This window comes from Cataglyphis hispanica, chromosome 2 (genome assembly GCF_021464435.1).
Source record: "Cataglyphis hispanica isolate Lineage 1 chromosome 2, ULB_Chis1_1.0, whole genome shotgun sequence".
Taxonomy (NCBI): Eukaryota; Metazoa; Arthropoda; class Insecta; order Hymenoptera; family Formicidae; genus Cataglyphis; species Cataglyphis hispanica.
This window is the reverse complement of record NC_065955.1, coordinates 13,994,562-14,020,118: the sequence shown is the minus strand read 5'-3', so window position 1 is coordinate 14,020,118 and position 25,557 is coordinate 13,994,562. Positions and strand designations below refer to the sequence as shown.

At 27.0% G+C, this 25,557-nt stretch overlaps 1 protein-coding gene across 1 annotated transcript; it reads right to left on the bottom strand.

The window, feature by feature from the left end:
• Window positions 1-4,776: 4,776 nt before the first annotated feature.
• LOC126856732 (sodium channel protein Nach-like) lies at window positions 4,777-23,683 on the bottom strand. The gene is made up of 13 exons (XM_050605530.1): window positions 23,512-23,683; window positions 23,298-23,383; window positions 22,295-22,544; window positions 20,260-20,402; window positions 19,567-19,630; window positions 17,336-17,510; window positions 16,677-16,822; window positions 14,926-15,064; window positions 11,669-11,969; window positions 7,595-7,648; window positions 7,175-7,340; window positions 6,952-7,058; window positions 4,777-5,606 (listed from the first exon to the last, which is right to left on the bottom strand). The coding sequence occupies exons 3-13, from the start codon at window positions 22,492-22,494 to the stop codon at window positions 5,344-5,346; spliced, it is 1,758 nt and encodes a 585-aa protein (XP_050461487.1). The 5' UTR covers window positions 22,495-22,544; window positions 23,298-23,383; window positions 23,512-23,683; the 3' UTR covers window positions 4,777-5,343.
• Window positions 23,684-25,557: the final 1,874 nt, after the last annotated feature.

Below are 25,557 nucleotides of genomic sequence, written 5' to 3'. Positions count from 1 at the left end.
CAGATAGCAAATAGCGCAAATACAACTCGGGCAATCGTTCATCGAGTTAACAAGCTGGAAATTATTGACGATAACTGTTGTAAGGCAAAACAAATTTCTTCGGATTGTATATATCAAATATTATAAACTTGCCAAAATGAATAATTTTTAAAGTTTCCCAAGAACGCATACGTTACTTTTATTTTTATCCTAGAATATAGTAGAAGAAAAGTCAACTAAAAAAAAGGAATTAAAAAAGATAGCCTTGCACACACACACACATACACATGCGCGCGCGCAAAATTATTGATCAACAAATTTAATAAACTTTGTGTGAAGTATTTGATATTTTTTCCTATAAAAATATTAACGTATTTTTAATAGATTTTATATTATGAGCAATTAAAACAAATAATTTTTTTAAATTAATTTTTAAATGAGATAAATAAAAGCAATTTATTTTTTGTTTAGTTTTGAGAGAGATGTCGTTAATAAATAGTGTAAAAAAATTATATTATAATAGTAAATATATATAATTTAAATAACATTTACACTCTCTCTAAAAAGGAAAGAAGGATATTCTTGTATTTTTTCATGAAATATTTTCTTAGGTACTCTCTTTGTTGTCTCTATGTATCCACACGTGTTCTAAAAGGCTAACTAAACAAAAATATTTTCAAGCTGAATGCTGCATGTGAATGTAAAATCTCTTATCCTTTTTCTCTCTTTCTCATCGCATAAAAGAAAATAAATGTTTAGAAAAAAATTTTTTACTATCATTTCTTTTATATTTTTTGCGACAAACTACTTTATATAAAAAATCTTTTATTATTTAAAAAAAAATCTTATTATTTTAAAAAATATACTCATTTAATTATGAAACACATTTTTTACAGACTAAAAATTTTGCAAATATAATAATGCAATATATTATGATGTTTTGATATTCTAATCTAAAATTATGATATTCTAATCGATCTATCAATAAATCACAAATTTTAAACTGTTGTGTATATAAAATGCTGTATGTTTATCGTGTTTGGCATATAGTATATAACTACTAGAAATGCTATATAGTATGACAGAATGTTATATGCCTAGCATTTATTTTTCATTTTTTATTATCAATGCCTGTTGCTATTTAAACTAAAAAAAAAAATAAAGAATGTGAAATTTTATTAAAAAATTATAAAGAATAAATAATAATAGGGCTCCATAAATTTCTTCATCATTTTGTAACATTAGTATAAGAGAATAAATATCACTGACAATTTACATTTATAATATTATTAATTAAAATTTACATTTATAATATTGTTAATTAAAATATATTTATTTTAATGGCATTCTATGTTATAAGAAAGGAGAAAAAAAAAACAAGATATTGTTTCGTATCAACATATTAATTGAATATATCTGATATATCATACCGCATATACTATATCATCCTAAAATAGAAAGCCCATAATAATGCAATATCAAGCCAGGGAAGAATGAAAGGGTTGTCAAGAAGGCATCGCGTCGCGCTCTTTTTTTTTATCGACAATTTATCAGCGTCCCATGGTGTAGCGTTTGCTAATAAATCTTCCCTCCACATGGAATCTGACTCCTTGCGCGCGGCCTGTCAGCATCGGATACATATAGTCGGCGGCGATACCACGGAAAGATTATTACCGCACTGCAACCATGATAGCCACATTTTTCTTCTCCCATTGCCCTCGTGCTCTTGGCCGTCGTCATTCGACTCATCTCCGTCGGGTGCATCGCTGCCGCAAAACGTTTAGTACCTGTCCCGTTAATAATATTTGCCTCTACCTACCGTTCTTATCCCTCGAGACCGTCCCGACCAGCCTCACGGAAGTTTGTCGCGCACAACTGGCGCATAACTACTGGTTGCCGGTCGCGCTCAATCTCTGGAAATTTCACTGACAAAGTTCACATGAAGGTTCTTTAATCAAAAATTTAATTGAATATCACTTGCATTTTTAATCCTCAAAGCAGTATATCTTAGTATTAGTAAGAGTAAAATTGATTTAGAAAATAAAAGAAAACTATTTTTATTATTTATTAATACATACAACGTGCGATTCATATTACAGTTGTCGTTATTTTAGTTATTATATGTATATGTATATAAATACTAAAACTTTTATTATATAAAATATATTATAAATATTATATATATTATATTAATAATTTTTTATAAAATGTAATTTTTTAAATAATTTTCATTTAATTAAATAAAAAGTTTTTAAGATTATTTCATAGTAACATTTCTTCTCAAATTTTCTAAATTTTTATTTACAAGCCTCTTTATAATTTTAATCTTTTTCTTACATATTATTGATCACAACACCAATTTTATTAAAATCTTATTTTTTAAATATTATTTCTAATATTTTTGTTTAAGTAAGTTTTATATTTAATATTCTATTAGCGGCAAAAACAACATAGTGAATGAATTCGCGAGTAAATTCTGACCGCCGCATGGAAGAAAAAGCTGTCAAAATACACAATCCCTACAATGATGACCTTTCAACATATTGGAAATTTGAGAATAATATATTACAATTTTCTGTGGTTTTTAAAAGCAATATTAAATTCGCATTAAATGGATAAAATACAATAAAATAAAAAACGCTTGTCAGCGAAAACAACATGTTGCGAGTGGACCTAATTTTCTTTTTGAATATTAAAATATTAGAAAATATATTATATATATATATATATATATATATATATATATATAAAATATGTTTATTATTAAAACAGTAATCATGGATAAAATAATTTGTATATATAACTTAAATTATATAATTTTTATTTGCAATCACAGAAATAGGAAAAATTCATGATATGCAATTCATGATACGCCCTTTTTAAAGAGAATTCAATGAAATATAATTGAAAATGTATAATACAAACGTTTATTACAGATGTTATATAAGAATGTTTATATACATGTATTACTTTTTTCTCTAATATCATATTCTCATATTTGCCACGGTATTATCAATTTATGATTGTCTAATGTACATATAAAATTGAATAAGAATTTTACTAATATTCTGTTTTTTAATCATATAATGTAAACATAATAAAGTATGCAATTATAAATCATATCTTTGAAGTAACATTATATAATTTTTGAATCATATATCTTTTTTGATATTTTTAATATTTTACGTTTTCTTTTCTGCACTTCAATTTATTTTCTTTTCAATTTGCCTATTCAATAATCAATCAAATGGTCAGAAAAAATAAAATGATGTATAAGCCTGATTTTCTCGATATATTTCAGATATTTCACTTTTTTTATAAAATCACACAATTGTTTAAAGATAAATAAAATTCATAAAATATTTATTTATTACAATCTTTAGGCTTCAAGCACAACAGAAAAATATTAGAAAAAGGAATAAATATTAAATATTAGAAACAGCAATTTGGAGTGATTTTACTTATAAATATATAATAAATTACAAATTAGGAATAATTAATCCATTTCGTTCTTTTGTTTAAAGTAAAATAATTCTAAATTACTCTTCCTAATATTTAATATTTATTTTTATTCCTAATATTTTCTCAATTCAACTCGTCGGGCTCTATATTTCTATTATAACAAAATTAAATTAAAATTCGCAATTATATAAAATCCTAATATAAAATTTGTCAATAATTTGCCACATTATAATATGCTTTCATTTCTCTTATCTTCTCTCTATCTCTCTCTCTCTCTCTAAAAAGTTTTCTCTTCAAAATTTATTTTAATGTTATTTTATGATATAATATACATAAAATTACAAATGATAAAACTATGAATGATAGTAACAAAATACATTTACGATCTACATATACAAAATACATATATAAAATGCAACCAATCTCTTACGAATATTTACGAAGTTGCGTGCACGGTCAATACTAATTTGCAAATAGTCGAATCTATTTACCATAATATCGAATTTGCCAACATTGATTGCAACATTCAGTTACATTATCGCAAAGTCAAAATCCACTCAACCCTATTAAAGTTTTTTTTTCAATAAACACGTTATTTCGATAAATATTATTTCGATAAATGTTCTATCATGTGAGTATTTATTTCCAACATAAGCTTACGTAAACGTTTGTTAAAAACTATAATTACGCTGAGAAATTAATTACGTATCTCCGGTGAGTGTCATCGCTGCAGATAACAATTCCCATGCAGCCTCGTGTATCTATCACGTCCCATTCATGCTCTTACAACGAGGGTATTATAGTCTGTCCATATGTTCTCTCTGTCTCTCTCTCTCTCTCTCTCTCTCTCTCTCTCGTAAACAACTACCATCTCATTGTTTAGCACTTCTCTCATTAATAACGTATTCCTATCCAACAATATCGCCCTTAATGTGACAACCGTCGAATCGAAGCTGCAGCTTATGAAGTTCTTTCTAAGTTGTTGATAATAATTGTACCAATTTATATAATTAATCATTTCTACAATTCTGTGCTCTAAATCTTGTGTTAAATTCTTTGAAATAATTGTTATATTTGGATTGGTCAAAATACATTGACGTGTTTGACATATCATTATTCATTGTGTAAACAAATAATGACTTTCCAAATCAAAATTTCATCAAGTAGAAAGCAATTTTGAATTTAAAACATGTTATTAAAATTTGATACGCTTGTAAGAAATATGTCATTCTGTGTAAAATGTGTCTGTAAAATTTGCATTCAACTTAAAATTCTTTGACTGAGTCTTCGATAATTTTACGTGCAATTTAATTATGCAAATTTTACATAGATCACTGGTACAGCACGCTTTCTGGAATTATTTTCATAGAGAACTTAAAATTCCATCAAAATATTCATTAGTTAGTGCATAAAACTGCTCTTTGTTCTTAATAATAATTATTTATATTAATACAGAATTTTATCACAGGATTAATGACATTAATACAAGATTAACACGATAATACAATTGTTAAAAAATTACAATTTCTTCAGCGAATCAGTTGTCATAATCACGGGAGCTATCATGGAATTATTGACGATTTCCATCGCAAGTCGTTTCCGACTAGCGAGTTTTCAATCACGATCCTGTCTGTGTCTCTCAAGCTCAATCGTGACTCTTCTTTGAAACTGACTTATCGTTGTCACGCGACGAAACAAACAACAATGGTCTTCCTCAATCTTTTTCGCCCAAGGCTTTGTCCCGATTGGAACTGATTTTCCGCTTGCTCGCAAAGCGTTAGAAATTATCCGATCGCTTCGAGTATTATCCGAACGTTTACGATTGTACAACTGACGAAAGACAGAATCGTTACGATGGGAAACTTCCTCAAATAATTTCATGGTAGCTCGCCTGCTGTATCATTATCTAGCTTTGTTGTTAAATAACTGATCGTTGTTAGGAAATTTTATCGATTGCCAAGATCGTGGTAACAACTCGTTCCAATAAATTGTCTGTACAGTCTGAGTAGGGATTGATTTAGTCTCCTTTTCGCGATCGTCGTCTTCCCGCAAGGTTGATTTTCCGCAGAATAAATCGAGGAGCGCGAGAACGAGGAAATACAGCACTTCCACGATGCTGATGAGACTGAAGCCGATGAAGACACCACATATACCGCCGATATCGCCTGCAAAATGACCAGTCTTTATGACACGGCAGCCTTGATAGCGCAGAAGGATAAGACGAAACGGCCGCGCGTTTTTTAATGTTGTACTTAAAAGGATAAGAAACGTTACGCGCAGTGGCAATTTACGCTGTAAAAACGATAATGGATTTTTACAACGATATCTCAGCGCCATTTTCCTTTTCCTTCTTTACAACACTGCTGTTCTTTAACCAATATCTTATTTTTTAATCAATACCTCACAAGTCAGATACGTGCTATATTTTAATAGCTAGTTCGTAAAAATTGTAATTATTTTAAAATTGTAATATTTATTTAAAAATAGAAATGTTATTATTTTTTCTGATTTCTTAAATATGTATAATATTATAAAATTATTAAATGTACATTTATATTAAAATCATATTTCTCAAGGTATATTTCTTGCTTTAGTTGTTTGCTTGCAAAGTGAGCAACTAGAAAATGCGTTCTACGTGCGAGAAAAAGAATTCTCTTTTTGCATAAAAAATCAGAAATAGAGAAACGTTACATACGGTCGGAGATTAAAATTTTATTTTTGAGAATCCTCAAGTGTTTTCTAGAAGCTACAGACAAAAAATTACTTTTCCAAATTATTTTAATTTTGTTTATAAAATATCTTTTTTATATATTCTGTATCAACTGTGAAAAGAATTTTCCTATTACTAATAAACATTACGTATCAAATGCAATAACATTTCATGATTTGCTTACAGCAACTAATTAAGTATTGTAAAAGCATAAATCTTCCGAAATTATTTAATTTAAAATTAATTTTAATTTTTTAATTTTTAAAAAATTAAATTTAAATTTAATGATAGCGCAATGTTTATATCTAATATTATTAACGTTAAGTTTATGTATATAAACTTAAATTTGTGTATAAATAATTACAAAGTTTAATAAAACTTTCTTTCCTACACTTATCAATTTTAATTATTTTATAAAATTTTTTTTATAATTTTTGTTAAAAAAATTTTATTATTTTATTATTAAATATATAATTTTATTATTAAAATATATTTCATAAAAAATAAATAACAATATAAATGCATAATTGTAATAAGATTTACTGAGATGGAAAATATCAATAGAGTAAAAAATTTTATAATTAATTATATTAAATTAACAATTAATAACAATGAGTTTGTATTCAAATTGTACTTTATATAAATTTATATAAATGTACCTTATATAAATTGTACTTTATATAAAGTTTTTTTAAAAATTCTTATTTTTATTAGCAAAAATTTCGATTTATTTAATTAAAAATCTTTGACTCTATTTGACACTTCGCTAAAACAAATTCTTTTTGTCAATATTTACTTACTCAGAAGGTCGTACCAATAATAAGCCACGTCTTGCTTCAACCTAATTGAGCCGTATTTCGAGAAGAAAATGTGCAATATTCCCTGATCTGTGACATTGAAGTTCGATCTGAAATGAAATTATTTCTTTATTCCAGCTGCTTTTTTGAGATTGATGTTCAGAGAATTTTCTTCTTTGTATTTACAAGCTATTGTTTTATGTTGACAAGGGTGTTATATACTTACAATAAATCAGTTCTGTATTCACCGATGGACATATGACTCTTTGAACTTAACACATCATAACCAGTATCATCGCAAGTAGGATAGCAATTGTCACAATGCAAAGCCCATTCGCTGTTTGAAACAATCTCTTGATTATCCTCGTGAGGAAAAACGGTGAACCATTTAGCTGTATTATAAAAAAGAATTGAAAGATTTATATAGCAGATATTAAATTTGTTGTTTTGTAAATAATAATAAATAATTAGAATTACGAATTAATTTTTAATTATATATAATAGAAAGCAAATATAATATATATCAAAGTTTTGGAATATATGAAATATATTAGTTATTTTTTTATAAAAAGAAAAAAATTCATAAATTCATCAATAAATTAATAAAATTCTAAATTGACAATGTACTGATAACAGACATACTTACACTTATATTTAGACAAGCAAGCTAAGTCTGCGTTGGTACAAATACGCTGCGAATCTAGAATAAATCATGTGCTTATATACATATGTGCAAATTTTGCACGATAACGTAAAGTCTATCGTAAATAAAGAATATTTGTGAAATTAATTTGTAGAAAAAAAAAAAAAATTCTTGCATACGCGATTGAATCTGATTAAAATACTTTTTATATATAATAAGTTCAAATAAATATATATTTAACTCCTAACTATATTTTATGATTTTATGATATTCTTTTTTGTAATGTATTTATTCTAAAAATTGTGACATAAAAGCGTTTTTTAATACACGTTTTTAGAATGTTGACATATTTCACTCGTTATATTTTTTCCAAGCCGATTCATAAAAATATGATATAGTTACATTTTAAATTAAATTTTGATCAAATTCTCTCTCTCTCTCTCTCTCTCTCTCGCTCTTTCTATCTCCAATTATTACTATAAATTAGAAATTGCTCGCGTATTAGCCAAAATCATCAAGATTTCTTTTATTCCTCGTAATGTCAACGAACTAAAGCTTCACTATATCATATTGCATTTGCAATAAAATCGTCTTATCACCGAAGTCTACTTTCGACGTGAGATAAAATTACAAAAATAAGAATTTTCAAAAAAAAAAAAAAATACTCGCATTTTGAGCAGTACAAGGTAGAATAGATGGAAGGTACATCATGCGGACATTGTCGCACGTGTTGTTGATTAATATGGAGAACGAAGGAGGCAGGGCCACGAGAAAAACGAGTCCAAGCACCCTGTGTGCTATCGATAGAACGCGCGAGAAAAAGAGCAATCGGAGCGGCTTTAAAACGAAAGAACGGAAAAATGGAAAAAGAGAGAGAGAGAGAGAGAGAGAGAGAGAGAGAGAAAAAGGACAAAGAAAAAGAGGGGAAAAAGAGAGAGGAACTCGGCTTTTAGCGCGTTCCTCTTCTTTGCTGCAGAGAGTCTCGGCTACAGTAAGTTAATCCTACAGAACGGTGCTTCGCACGATCCGCTTTAATGCTTTAAGCCACCCGTGGTAAAGCCTCGTTAGAAAGCTCGCGAACGCGTACGCTTCGCAATGCGGCGCGCAATGTTCCTTTACAGATTGCCGCCCATGCCTCTCGACTCCGTGATGGAAGAAAGGAATCGCCAGGATGTAAGAGGGTGCGCGAAGGAGGAGGGGGGGAGGGGGAGAGCGGCGGCCGAGGGGAGAAACCCGATTTATCCAATGAGAGATACGAGATCCTTACCGCGCATTTTTCGCCTTCCTCAATCTTATTTCTAGCCTCAAGTAATATATTTCTGATTAAAATAAATCGCGTCAAGTAATATTTCTGAGTAAAATAAATCGCGCATTCGTTACGCATTTCTTTCAATTGTCACAATCATAACTGATTTCAATGGTTATTATTACAAGTCATATTTTATTTTATTATGTGTAATTTTATATTTTTTGCTTTTAGTTTTTAATTGTATTTTTAAATCATATCATTAATGGCAATTATAATTCGCGCGGGTATCATTTTATTTATTTTTATATTATATTAAATATATATATATATATATATATATATATATATATATATATATATTAAAATATTTTACATATTTTATTTTAGATTAATTGCAATACATATATATATATATATATATATATATATATATATATATATATGTATATATATATATATTGCAATTAATCTAATAATATAAAATATATAAAATTTAATATATAAATCTAATATAAAATCTAATATATAAAATCTAATATATAAAAGTATAGTAATTTTAATTTTTATAATGATTTTTTATATATCTTTCTATATTTCTATAAACTATTTTTTACTTGTGCTTTATTGATTTGACGATATTAATGCATTATTGTTTTCTTCTAACTTTTATGACAAAAAGAAGAAGAATTGGAACTTGTACGAGTGTAAGGGAGAAAGCAAGAAATTGAAGGAAACCTTATTGACTTTGAAAGATCCGTTGTCTATGACGTTATCACATAGATTGATTTCTCGTTTTTCATCTTTTATTAATTTCTCAATTTTCGACAAACAAAAATAATTATTATTCTTTAAACAAATCTCTTTATGAACCTCGACTGATGTTTGCAAAATTTTCTATAATAACGTTGCACAAAATAATGCTATAATAATTTTTTTCTTTCTTTTTATTATATTTTATTATATTTTCTGCTAAATGTATATCGTCATTATAATTTTTTTCAACTGCGCCATCGAACGGAAGGTGTAAAAGCTAGAAGATAAGAATTTGAAGGGAAAACAAAAGTGCAAAGTGGTACAATACAATTTTCTCTGAAGATTGCTAGTAATATTGTGGAATTGTCAACCTTAATATACTTTAATACATCGCGAAGAAACGCCAATGAAAACTGCAGTTCATATTCTCACAAGAGTGCAGAGTTTAGGAGAGAGAAAGAGAGAGAAAAAGAAATAGAGAGAGAGAGAGAGAGAGAGAGAGAGAGAGAGAGAGAGAGAGAGAGAGAGAGAGAGATGTTACCGCTCGTTCTATTAATCATTTAAATTCGTTCATCATTCGAAAATTCGATCAAGATCGATAAAGTTTGTATCGAGAAAGCCGTGTTGTCAGCACTTTCAACCACACGAAACGATCTGACCTCACACATGAGATAAATAAAGTATTATTCGCGATTATTATGTGGAACACCTGTCGCATTTGATGACATGCTCACCTTTATTGATAGAACGTTGCAATTATTGTGAAACATGTTCGTACGCCTCTCTAATATTTAATAGTGTTATTCAATAGATCTACCGAACATCATAAATGTTATAGTCATCAATAATAAATATATGGAATTCAGTTTTTTTTTATAATTTTCTATTAATTTCTAAGAATTCTTTAAAATTTACTATATCTTTACATGCATCTAAATACATATGATACGTCTTAATATATAAAAATTTTAACTTTTAATCGTTAAAATTTTAAGAACTTTGTTTCTTTAATTATTTTTAATCTAATACATTAAAATATTTTAATATGTAAAAAAATTAGATAAAGAATTCATCGATGAAGGCAAATTTAGAACTTTGTATATTTCTGGTAAATAAAAAGTTTGAGTTTTATAATATTTTCTATTTGACACAATATTTCTTATTAAATATGTTTTTCAAACGGATAACAGTAAATGTCATTTATGAGTTGCTACTCTGAACTGTAGAAAATGAAATGTCAGCAAAAATGAATTGTACGATAAAACTTTCAATTTGTAAAGCTTGGAGATTTATAAGGTTAAAACTGGATTTCAAGAAATCTCAAGAAATGTAATTTAGAATCTCAAAAAATAAAAATTGTTTATTTATATAGAAGATTTGATATTTTATTATTTATATACATAAGTAATAAAATACACAATATCAAACCTTATACATGTATGTATATATATATATAATAAAGCAGGTAATATCAAACCTTCTATCTATAATTTTTAATTTTTTAAGATTCTCAATTATATTTCTCTTGAGATCTCTTTAAATCTAGTTTTAACCAACTTATAAATCTTCAAGCTTTGCAAATTAAAAGTTTTATCGTATAATTTATTTTTGCTGACGTTTTATTTAATATATATATATACATTATACATATATATATATATATATATATATATATATATATGTGCATATATGTGTGTGTATATATATATATATATATATAGATATGTATACATATATATAAAGATGTGTATACATATATATAAAGATGTATATATATATATATATATATATATATATATATATATATATATATATATATATAATTATATATTTATATATATATATATATATATATATATATATATATATATAAAGATGTGTGTATATATATATATATATTTATAAAATATAAATAGTTCAAAACAATACTACTCGTTAAATATATCAAATTTTAATGTTATTTATATAATTTTCATTAAACGTTTATCTTTCCACATTAATATGATAATTTTATGATACGATAAAATGTCAATATCAACAATCAATGAGAACTGATAATATGTATTCTTACTAACATTCTTTCTCGCCACGACGTGGATAGAAGAACGGTCGACAATTGCAACACTTTATCACGTCGTAAATCTTGCAGTCGACGATACAGTCACTGTAAGTATAGATTGTGTCACTATGCGTAGTGCGTATTTCTTCCGAGAAAATGCAATTGCGTTGATTCACGGGATAAGCCTGGACAATTTCCGTGCTGAAGAAAGTCGTTGCGCTCACATCGATATACGTCTCGGTGCGTGGCATCGCGAGTACTTCCGTGACGCCACCGCTGGATACGTCCGGATAATCGGCAGGATGAAACACGATAATCTGCAAAACACGATAAATATCTGCTTTATTAAACTTTTATTTCTCTTTTATTTTCTCTCTTTCTCTTTCCCCTTTTCTCTCTAATAATTATAATATTCTCATCACAGGTCGATGCGAAAGAATTATTTAATCCATCATTGACGCGTTAAATAATTCATTGGCAAATTCGAGAAATATTACTATCTTATTTATAATAAATTCCTTATTATAACAAGTTTCTAATAAATTATAATAAATTTCTAATAAATTTCTAATAAATTATAAATTATCGTTTTGGCAGAATAATTAATATAATAAATTGTGATAAAAAATAATTTGCAAATTATGAGAAATATAATAATGTTAAATAGTATTATTTTGCCGTGTTATGAAATATACAAGAATATTCGGTTTATTTTCGATAATTCGAGACACAACGTAATATATTGATCTATTTCCGTACATTAATCATCACGATTAACGTACGGAAATAGATCAATATATTTGACATCACGTCATAGATCAATATATATGACATCACGTCACTGACATCTTGAAATATTATAACGCAATCATGCTGTTACTTTTGTTGCATTTTTATAAATAAAATATCTCAAGGTTTTATTAAGGTATAGAAATAAAAGCAAACCTTCGCGAAAAATTCGCATTGATATAAAGATTAATTAATTAATTTATACAATTTCAAGCAATAATTTGTTTTACTTATTTTTTGGAATGTTTAAGACATATGTTTATCATGTTTTCAAAATATTTATATATCAAATATCCTAAATAGATATTTTATACATTTACATACGTAGACCTTGACATATTGTCAATCAAGTTTTGTTAAACAAAACTATAATCAATCAATATTGTAATTTTTGTAAAAATATATATATATATATATATATATATATGTACAATATTTATAAAATATTTATCGAATGACATATGCATACATTAAATTATATATTATAATAATTAAATATAATATTTTTTATATAATTATATTTTGATTTATTTGATAGATCAAGATCTATATGGCATTCAATTTTGATGTAAAATTATTTGATTTTAATTATATATATAATTACCATTTATTTAACATTAATCGGAATAAAATTGTGAAGATAATAAATAATATTTTATGATTTTTATATGTATATACCATAAATATTATATGTAATAATTACGCTTATTAAAACATTTTTTTAAAGTCTCTAATTAATCTCTAAAGAGTCTGATTAATCTTACGGTGCATCTAACCATAAATCTTAATAAAACATGTACGACAAAAATATCTCAAAAATAGAATCTTTTAGCACGTTTTTGTGAAAAATACGAATTTTTCATATAGGAGCCGTTATAGCCTAAAGGAACAACAGACTATACCGTAAATATGAAGTGAAGGACGTGCGATTATATCGTGCTGCTAATGACTTTCGCGAGTTTTTTTTTATCACTGCGCACTATGGGCGAATGAAGCACTGGTGGCTTATAATGGCGTGATAAGCATTGAAAAAGTTCAAGGCACAATAAAGTAACTGATTACCGTCATCATAGCAATAGGTTTGATAAACACGATAATTTAATCAAAGTATGTTGAACGCGGAATATGTATCTTCTATTTCTTAATTAATTTGCAAAATTGCTATATCTTGCATCAATTATTTTAAAAATTATTTAGCTGAAAATGATATTGAAAAATTTATATTTATAACATATGAAGTACATTAGATTCTCTGCATTTTTTACATAAATAAATTAATTTCTCAGAGTAAATTAACTTATACTTAAATATTAATTGTTTATAAATTTAAATATAGTGTTTATCTTTCAATATCATTGTCACTAATCATTAAATTACAATATTATTATATATAATCTTGATATCTTGATAACTTGATTAAATATAATCTTGTATTAATTGTATTATATAAATATGGTATAAATACAAATATTATATAATATAATATAAATATAATAAATATAAAAAATATAATAAATATAACATAATATAAATATTATATCATCTTGCATAATTTAATAATTAACAAATAATGAAATTTTATAATCTACTTCTCTTTATTTCTCTTTTAAAGATTTGTATAAATATAGCAATAATATATTATTTATAATAAATATTTTACAATATTTATTTTATAATAAATTATTTTATAATAAATTTGTTCTTAAAACTAATTAATCATTAGACATTTATTATGCATAATGAGCAAACGCTATTAATTCCAAATGTGTATATTAAATATATTTAAAACAGAGTTCGAATATACGAAAATATTTCCACAAACAATTTTTATACGATGTTTTCTAAATTATATATTAGATCGGAATTCTTACAAAAAGCTAAAAATATTTTTAGCGTAATGTATGCGCCTTTTGTTTTTGCGAAATAGTAACATTTGAAATACATACATTACTTTTTAAAAATTTTCAAGCATAATTCTAAATATTAGGAAAGCAATTAAAAAGAAATTATTCTACATGAATTTGATCGATACGTTTAAGAAAAACAAAAACTTACTTAAAACAATTCCTGAGATTTGATTAAAAATTGTGAATTGATTGGGACTACTAACTGTTCCCTTGAAATTCTTCAAACTATATATAATTCCTTTTTTTACAATTATTTTAAATAACAACAGTTTATAACAAAAAGTTTTACATGAATAAGAAATACACGTTAACTAAATTAAGTGAAACATTTTGTATCATTATGTAGCATTTTACAATGTAAACAAAGTTGATCTTTTGATTAATTAAAAAAGAAAAAATTTGTCAAAAGTTTGTTAGTGATTTTAATTTCTAATTAATGAATGAATTTATGGCAGATTTAATTTTAACTCAAAAATAAAATCAGTCTGGCGAATGTGGAATATTAAAGATCGCTGTTTGGTTTTTTCGACAATTGGTTTTTCTAAATGATATTTGATGGCATGCCGCTTTTACTTGCCTTCCAACCTTTAACAGGTAGTATGGAGTAGAAATAATCATCCAAAAATGGATCCAGCAAGACTGTTAGACCGTGTTCTATTCCGAGATCATCTACTTTATGTACTTTACCGAGTGGCTCTTTAATCACATCTCTCATTCTGTTAACAGAGGTATAATCGCAGTCATTAATTTTTCAAGCAGCTAAAGCTTATACTTAACAGCGTTATAGATTTTTAAATTAAATAGCCCTTATTCTTTTTTCATGAAATAGTAAACTGACCTATATTTGTCACCATTTGTCCATTATAAATTACTCAGAAGATTGCAATCGAAATATATGAGTCTTTTTATTCAACGCAAGAAATTACACTTATATTAATAGTTTATTATAAAAAATACAATATACATTTTAAATCATATAAAATATAAATGGCTCTTTTAATGTTAAAACATCAGTAATATCAAAGTCGCTAGCTATTAAAATTTTATATTGATAAGAATGCATACTTTATAAATAGATAACAAAATTTTAAAACTAAACATTTTTAACTTTAAATTAAACATCTTTTTTCATTAATTTAGATAAAAAACTTAATTCGATGTTAATTTATTTTCTATTGCATTGGCCATTTAAGGAATATGTAATTACAAATCAGTGTTATACAGAAACAAATTAGAAAGACATGTGAATCATTCTATATAAAGACCAGGTCATGGCATTTAATCCTTGCAACACGTCATGTATGTGTAAAGAAAATTAAAATTTATGACAGTGCCATTTTTCTACGATACAATCAACAAACTGCGATCTAATCAACAAACAATTTATTAAAAGTGTAGTTTGTATTATAAATCAACTCACGATAAATCACTCTTTCAAATATATAATTAAAAATTATATATATATATATATATATATATATATATAATTTTATATATAATTTAAAGAAAAATAAATAATTGTCATAAAAAAATATATTGCAAATAGTTGCATACTTTTTTTTAAAAACAATTATTTTCTGTGCACCATTTGATTCATCTTATTATTCTGTACATAAAAGTATTACGATACAATTATCGAAAACTAAATTTTCGAGATATTTTATATTTTATATTAAAATATGTCAGATTAAGATGCAAAATAACTCAAAAAATTCTTAATAAAAAAATACTTTATTATAGTGTTTTGAAAAGCTCTCGAGATAAGCTACAAGAATATGTAATAAAAAATGGGGGTTTTCATTTAAGAAATTAAAGGTATCCTTGATTTGACCTTAACGATGCCATTCAAGGTCAAATCAATGACATCATTTTATGTTCCTCACAAAACCATACAATTTTTGTTCAAAACGTTTTTCTCGAAAATACTTAGTTTTTTAAACAAAGGGGCTGTATGGGTGGTCTAGGACACTCTGTGTATATATATATATATATATATATATATATATATATATATATATAATTTTAAAGTATTTTTAAAATAATTAATTTTTTATATATAATATATATATATATATATATATATATATATATATATATATATATATATATATATTCATATAGTAATATATTTACTCAGAATATAATAACAAAAATAAAATAATAAAAATGAATAATAAAATATTTTCATATTGTACGCTATAGTAGTCTTAGAGAATGTGTTATTTGTCTACGCTGAAAAAGCATGCCGTGCAAACGTAAACTAGTCGAGTAAGCGGTTAAACTACTGCATGTTGTCTGTCCACCATTCTGAAGGCACGGGATACTCACGTGGGAATGTCGTCCGGTTCACGTATGTAATTAAAGGTGCAACAGAATCCGTCCTGCGTCTTGCGAAACTCGAAAAGCGTCGTGCAGGGTCGGTAGGTGCCGTGCAGCTTACACTTCAGCAGCATCGCCATGCACAGCGGCGACAGCTGGAAAATTTAAGCATACAACACACAAATTACCGATAATATCTCGCGCGACAGAAACACAATCGACACACGCAATGTATCATGCATATAATACTTTAATTGATGTCCACGAGAAACTCCTGGGTTTAATGTATACCACTGTATCACGTATAAATAAATAAAGTATTGCAAGCGTCTTTGTATATAAGTGATGTTTATTTTTTAGAATCATCAAAAAGTTAAAAATTAAAAAAAAATTTATGCGAAAAATACTCTCAAAAAATCGAGTATGACAGCATCAAAGCTTATCAAGAAAATTACATTTAAAATTACAAAAGTTTTGATAAATCTTTGACAAATCTTCAAACTTCCAATATTATATACCATTTAACAGCAAAATTTAAAAAATGTAGAATAATTAGGTATTTAATTAAAAAAAGATTATAAAAGAAAATCTACTAAAAATAAGATTTATAGTATAGATAAACTTTTAACGAGTAACTTTGAAATATAGCAGTAATTTTGCATACGTACATTTTTCATTATTTTGGTAATGTCGTAAAACCCTTTGTAATACTTCGTTAAAAGTTGATCGACCTCTATATCACGATTTCTCTCCATGATGAAATTGGAAGGGTAATTATTGCCTAATTGCTTGAGCAACCTCATGATCTCATTAATTGACAGATCAGTGACGTTTGCGTTGAAGCTAAGATCAAAAAAAATTTATGTATATTTTAAATAAAAAGATGAAATATATGAAAAATATTTTTAATCAATGCATATATATATAGATAATCTAAGCGTACCATTATATAATAACTTGCATAACAATTTCTTTAGCAAATTAATTTAATCAACAATTTAATGAATAATTGCATATACTACTTTAATGATGTCATAAAGATTTACTTATGTATACGCTTCTCTCATTAATCAACACGGGAAGCTCGTATAATTTTCTAAGCATTAATCTATTAGACATTGATAAAACATAATTGCATTTAATTGCTTTTTGTATTACAGGAATTATTAATCACGCGATAATATAAATTTAAAAATGTTTATATAGATAATATTTTGAAACTTTTTGCTTATACGTCATTTATTTTATAATATGTATAAAAGAGTACTAGAAATGTGTTTACAATGATAAGTGCCTTCAAAAATAACGAGCGTTTATACAAAATTTATTTAATGCAGCAATGCATCGAGTGTTCGAGTTGGATAAAAATCGGTGTAGTATTAATCATTAATCGATGCGCAAACGAGGTGGAAACTTTTACGTTGAACCTACCTACCTACGGAACTTCACGAAGGTTTCTCAGTTCCGAATCAACGATTCCGGAAATGTCTCTTTCATTACGGGACAGGGGGAGGAGGGGATAGGGGAGGGGGACGAAAGTTTGCGGGTGGCTACGAGGTAGCGCCGCGCAAAACGACTGGATTTTGGGACATTAACGCCCTATTAAATGAGCCGTAACCACGCCGATTCTACGCTCTTCATCAATGCGTAATGCATCGATCCACGCTCGTTGCGTTCCAAGTGCTCGCCGGCATCGAATTAACGATAATCGGCGTGCCAATTGACTCGGGACATCGTAAAAAGCAGAGTAGAATCGTTAACCGATGCGTTAACCGGTCAATTGAGCTTCCCGGTATATATCGCGCGTCAACCGTGGCAAATTAATCCTCCCTATATCCCACTCTCTATAGAAATACCACCATGGTTGGTGAACTCATCCTCAACATGAGTTCGCACCTATCGACCACGAGCACACATCATTTGTTACACCGCAATGGTTTATAATCGGTGAGAATATACAGGGTGATCCCGAACGTTCCAACCAGACTTTGAGATCTAATAGGAAATTTAATTCTGAACAAAAAATTTCCTATAAACATGGGTCGGAAAATGCTTCCTTTAACAGTTAGCACCCAAAAACTTCTGAAATCACGATTATTTTATATGTTATTTTACAAATATCAGGGAAAATATGCGTTTTTTAATAAAAAGTACCGAAACAAAAGTTGTAGAGAATTAAATTATCTTTTAAATGAGATCAAAATGATTGATTAAAGTCTGGCTGGAACTTTCAAGGCCACCCTGTATATACTCATCACTTATCCATTATTGAAATGTGTTCTTATAATTCTCCGGATAATATAATCAATATTTACCATTGACAAATATTACTAATTAATTTTAGTAATTTATTAAAAAAAAAACAATGGTTAAAATATTTTTGATATCAATGCGATACAATTTTTTCAACTTTTTTCATATATTTATATGAAAAGAGTCCTGTAACTATGTTAAACTTGAATCAATATGATTAGTAGTAATACATAATATAATATTGACAGGTCGATATTGCCAAATATTTGCATGGTCGCTTTGCTGACGTAATATGAAAATAATTCATGCGATCGAGCCGATATTCCGAATATTTGCGGATACGTGCTTGCGGCTCGCGTTACACCCGGTAACCAGTGATCGTTTTAACGCGCGGAGAGAAAATCTACGCAGAGAAATAACTTGCGTGTTAAACAGCTGGTGTAACTTGGAGTAATCCAGTTTGATCATATTATTGGTACAATTTGGTGCAAAGCAGCAAAATCATTCTTACGTGCATTTAAAATACTAGAACGCACACATGCATCATTATCTCACCGCTATTCGTGCAAATGCGAATACATTTATTGTTTAGTGATAATATATAGTGATTGCGACTTGCATTTGTTTAATACATAAAATCGCTCACATGTCAGTTGCCAATTCCATCGCGGATCGCCGACTTATCCTATTAACGGGACAGATGGCGATTGCTGGAAATTCGTCAGTGTGTTTTTTTATCAACGGCGCAGTAGGATGGAAAAATTGGAAAAACGAAAAAAAATATTGCTTGTCTCTTTCTCTCAAAATATAAAAAATTTTTTCCATTTATAAATAAAATGATAAATTTTTTAAAATTCTTTTTTTTTTACTGTTAACTTATATTGCAAAGTATGAAAAAAAAACATTCCCTATTTAAGAAAAGAGTATTTATGTAAAAAAGTAACGAGAGAGCAAAATGTATTTGCCATTGATTGATGTTTTCGTCAATGATCAACTTAATTCTTTCGACATTTATTTAATTGGTTTAATTATTTTTTCCTATTTCTTTCATCTCTTTAATCAGAAGATTAAAGAGCTTCTACTTTATACAGACTAAAATTTAGATATTTTTATGAATTGTTACAATTGAGATTTCACAGCCAATATTTTTCAGGCAACTATTTATTTGAAAAGAAATAATATTAGTCTTATTTTTTTGTATAAAATTACATGATACTTTTATCAGTCACAGAAATAAATCGGTTTATATATCAGTTTATATTGTATCAAAAAAAGAAAAAGTAAATAAATCTTTATAAATCGCTTGCAAAAATTTTAGAAAGTTGCTTAATCTCCATACCTGGAAAGTTTAATTCAATCGTACTATAACTATCCGAGTCCATGGAAGTTAGTAAAGGTGACGTCACAAATTCTTTGTAGGAAATATAAACCATAAATATCAGACCAGATATAATTGCGCAATGTATTATGACCCACAGAATTCTGAAAAATTTCAATTAAATCTGAAAAAAATCTTCATCAAATAAAGATTTTATCGAAAATAATAATTACAAACTCAACATTACACATACGAAATCATTAAAGCGCCAATCGAAAAATTGTTGCTTCATTTGTTTGACATTCATTTTTAAAGTAAAATAAAATTCGGTAGGTACAAAAAACAAGAATACGAATCCGTGTGACACAAATCAGCTGACATCGAGCAATTATTTATTCTTTCATTCGTACCGTAACGCGTTCATTACCGAATTTACATAGCACTATTAATATCACGTATGACGCGTAATGTTACATTAAATCAACCGGCGTCGCCGCATCGCAACGTGACTCCTCCATTCTGCGGAATATTATTTTTTTTTTTAATATTTTTATTTCTTTTTCTCCCTCTTTCGCATCGCGTTTGTTTCATTTCGCGAAACGGGGTGATTTGTGGACGACCTGATTTGTGCGGTTCGCTATGAATTCAAGAAAATCCCTACTCCGCGGCATCGTTAATCTCTCCGTGAAACGAGGATGCGCTCGTTAAACCGCGTAACTTTAATCATATGTTTCGCTTACGCGTTAACCGATGTAATGTACGAGTTGGTGGCGTCTCGCGGCTAATCCGCGAGCATAGTATGCGCGAATCGCCTTTATCAATGCTTTGATAAAGGGCAGATAATCGTATTAGCATGCCGAGCATTCGAGAGCGCGAGTTTATGCCACTAGTTGGGTAAATAACATCTAAATAAATCCTGCTCGGAGGAAAGTTTCGTCGTACAAAGGTTTATCTTTTATCGAATACAAAACGCCTGCTGCATCGCGTATAATTCAGCATGTTATCTCTTTTTCTCTAAAAATGCAAATAAAATAAATAAGAAGTTAAATGCGATTTGATGGGTAAGTTATTAAATAAAGAATTAAATTGATGGAAGTTAGATAAATATATATAAAAATATAAAAAATAGAAAGAGATAAGATATTTTTCTGAGAGAAAGAGAGATGTATATATTACATAAATTATTTTTCTTTTGTAGAATATTTCAGATATATCAATTTCATAATAATAATATTTAGTAGAGTTAGATCACAGACAAATTTTTGTACATTATTTATTATTAATGATGTTTCTCATAATTATATTATTATTTAAATTTATAAACAATAAAATTATATAGTTCATAAATATGACAGCTCTGTTTCTTCTCTTCTTTATCTTTTTTTTCTATTTTTCGCTTCAAATATTAAAACGCAAATATAAAAATGTAAAGTTCATTATTAATTGAAATAATGACTAAAAAGTGCAAAAACCTGCTTCGAGAAAAAATGCATTAAAAGTTTTTTATTTTAACTTACAGAATACTCTTGGAGTAGAAAAGAATTTGAATACACAACTCTATTAACAGTCGACACAGTTGTAGCTGCTTGCAAGTACGTAGGTACTTTGTAAGTTAAAATAAAAATTGTTAATGCATTTTTGTTAAAATATTTTTTACTTTTAAAAATTTTTTGCCTATATCTTAATTATTTATATAAAATTAAAATATGTTTTAAAATTATTTACATAAGATTGGAAAAGAGTATATCTGGATATCCAAGTTTCCCTCATAATTAATATTGTATATTTTTAAACATTATATATATTTTATTATATATATTTATTATATATATTTTTAGATTTTATATTTATTTATGCACAATTGTAACTGTATTATAAATAAATATATATTATAAATAATAATATATATTATAAATATATATTATATATTAATAATATATATAATAATAATATATATTTATAATAATAATTATATATATTATAATAATATATATAATTATATATTACAAATATATATTATAAATAAATAAATATAATTTTAAATGTGATGCGTTACCTTTCAAACCATGTCTTTTGAGAATCGGCGAGATACTTTAAACTACTTAAACTGGAATACTGACAGTATAACTTTAGATATTCTAATATAATTTTAAAACTCCGGTATTTCGTCGATGATCTCTGCGAATCCTTCGACATCCATGCTTGTGTAACAGCAATATTCTTTTTACGTTTAATTTGATCTTTCTCGGCCCACATTATAAGTCACTTTTTAAATTACATAATTCAAAAATTAAAATATCTTTAACCTGCAATAAATAATTATTTATATTATTATATAATATTATACAATTTTGTATAATACATCTCATTTAATTTATGGTTTATTTTATATTAAAATTTTATGTATATATGTATACTGATACTATTATCCATTAGTTTGCAAATTAATCTTGAAAAGTAAATAAATTAAAAAGAGGTGTTAAATTAAATCAAATTTAAAAAAAATTAAATCAAAAGGTGTAAAGAAAAAATAAATAATTGTTATGAAAAGAATATATTGCAAATAATTGCATACTTTTTTTTAAAAACAATTATTTTCTGTACACCATTTGATTCATCTTATTATTCTGTACATAAAAGTATTATGATACAATTATCGAATACTAAATAATTTTTGAGATATTTTATATTTTATACTAAAATATTTCAGATTAAGATATAAAATAACTCAAAAAATTCTTAATGAAAAAATACTTTATTATAGTGTTTTGGAAAGCTCTCGACATAAGCTATAAGAATATGCAATAAAAAATAGGGGATTCCATTTAAGAAATTAAAGGTGTCCTTGACTTGACCTTAATGATGCCATCCAAGGTCAAACCAATGACACCATCTTATGTTCCCCTTAAAACCGTACAATTTTTGTTTAAATTTTTCTCTAAAATGCTTAGTTTGAAAGAAAAGGGGTGATCTAGGACGCCCTGTATATTCTTATTTATTTCCCGAGTAATCGTTTTGCTAAAATATGTACTTATTCTATCGTGTCAGTTGGGTCTTACCTCCAAAGATTGCGGTTTAACAAAGAATTTATTAATTACAGAGATGTTGTTACACAATCCTGCATTCAACGTGCATCTGGTATTTCCTTGTGTCAAATAATTATCATCGCTTTAAATTTCGTAGATCGAAAACCATCAACAATTTAAATATTTACTGATGATAAAAAATTCTCGAATGAACATAATAGTAAAATGAGTTTCAACAAGTACAAACCGCGCTCTATCGATCAACAAAAAGATACAATGGGGAACGAAACTCCCGTAAGCGCAATTACACGCAATGTTGCAGATGTGGCACACGTCATATCCCGAGCACTCGCGCGACCATCTGGGATTACGACTGACATCGTTTACATCGGGCACGTATAAAACGCGCGCGCGGCCGATTGGCGTTGGTGGTCCGCGTTATCACGGAAGAGATCCAGCAAGAGATCAAAATCGCGCGTATCTGCCATCGTTCAATTACTATTCTGCTACTTTAGTATCGCGTTCGCGATCGCACGCCGGGTATAAAATTGCCCTGTTTGTCGCTTCTCCCCTACCTCCCCCCTCCCCGGCAATCTCGTGAATAGTTTATAAGTGTGCGATAGTTATACATGGTGACATATCACACCGTGTAGTTTTTGCATGATAGAGAAAGAAGCGGTGAAAATTTTTTAGAAGATTCCTACGCAAATCTGAATTAATAATTCTGTGTGACAGAACCTCCTTTTTTTTTTATAATGTCTCGACATAATATGTTGTGTAATAATTTCAGAAGCACGTATCACGTACCAAAATAGATTTTGATACTTGTTAGATATAAATAAAGCATATATATGTATAAACAAAAATAATTTTAATAACATTAATTAATTAAGTAATTTCTGTCTATTAAATAAATTTAATGCCCCAATATTTCTCTCTCACACATCTAGAATTAATAATATAGTATTCACAAAAAATTACGTAATATGTCTACAGCAATTACATTATTAATAATTCAATTAAAAATATAAGTATTATAATTATTTTATAAAAAATAAAGTATTATAATTATTTTCGTTAGAAAAAACTCATTTTTAGTACTATATTAATGTGAATATTATTTGTTGCATTAAACTGTATATGTATGTAATAATATATATAATATATTACAGCTATTTTAACGCATATCATATATTGGTGTAACATAAATTAATCGGAGTAATATAAATTATTTTATAATTGCATGCTTTTGCAAATTATTGTTATTATTATTATTGCTTATTTTTATTTTTTGCTAACATATAGTCGATAATTTATTGTATTTATATTTTATTTATATATTCATATACCCATATTATTATTACATTTGAGAATGACTTAAATTCTCGTATTCTGGGCTGAGTATTTACAGAATGTTATTACTGAATGACTGCAAACTGTTTGCACTTCTTGCATGACCGTAGACCACTTAGATCTTATTACTCCCTAGATGCATTATATAGTTTCACAACATATAATAGTCACTAAAGCAAATGTAAATGCAAGCATATCTCTATCTTTCTGTCAACATTTTGCCAAGATGCTGCTATGTGTTAATTTAATATTGCTGTGATAAATCTGTGTATTTTTTGGACATGGCAAAAGATTTTATTAAAGATATAAAGATTATTTTTTCTTCCACATATCTCTTACGTTTAAAAAAAAAAAAAAAAATATTAAGGAAAAAAATAAGATTCAGGAAAAACATTTTTGTTAAATTAAAACTGCAAGAATCACTCACGTATTAAAATCAAAATATATTTTTCGATTTTTTGTCTTTAAGATGTATTAAGGCATTTAATTTAATAGTACATTGACTGTTTACATAGCAATTAATTGCAATATATGTGTTAAAAATATATTAAAAACATATTGAAATCATGTACAAAACTATTATATTATTTGTCTGTAATTATTATTTTATAGCAAACACAAATGTGATTTTAAATTTATTAATATTAATAATATATTGAGAATTTTTCTTTTTCTTCTTTAGTATATATTACATGTATATTACAAGACCAATGATTTTTTTAAATATTAATTTAATGTAATATATAGATGGGCATCAATAATAAATTAATGTTATCTAGTTTAAAATCAACATTTATGCTCAATAGCTTATTTCACTATAAGCTGTTTTGTGCATTTTGTTGATGGGATTTAATCCCTCTACGGATGCGTCTGTTCATTTCAAAATGATTTGTTCATTTCAAGTTCCCAAATCAACCATGACAGGTACAAATTCTGCAAC

Bases quoted from the DNA above. Each gene is read 5' to 3' on its own strand.
- LOC126856732 (XM_050605530.1), bottom strand. From the start codon at position 22,494: ATGTGGGCCGAGAAAGATCAAATTAAACGTAAAAAGAATATTGCTGTT. The intron at 19,631-20,259 runs GTATGGAGATTA...ACGAATTTCCAG, and splicing joins GATTGAATTAAACTTTCCAG to CAATCGCCATCTGTCCCGTT. The intron at 7,059-7,174 runs GTAAGTATATAA...ATTTCATTTCAG, and splicing joins GAATACAGAACTGATTTATT to ATCGAACTTCAATGTCACAG.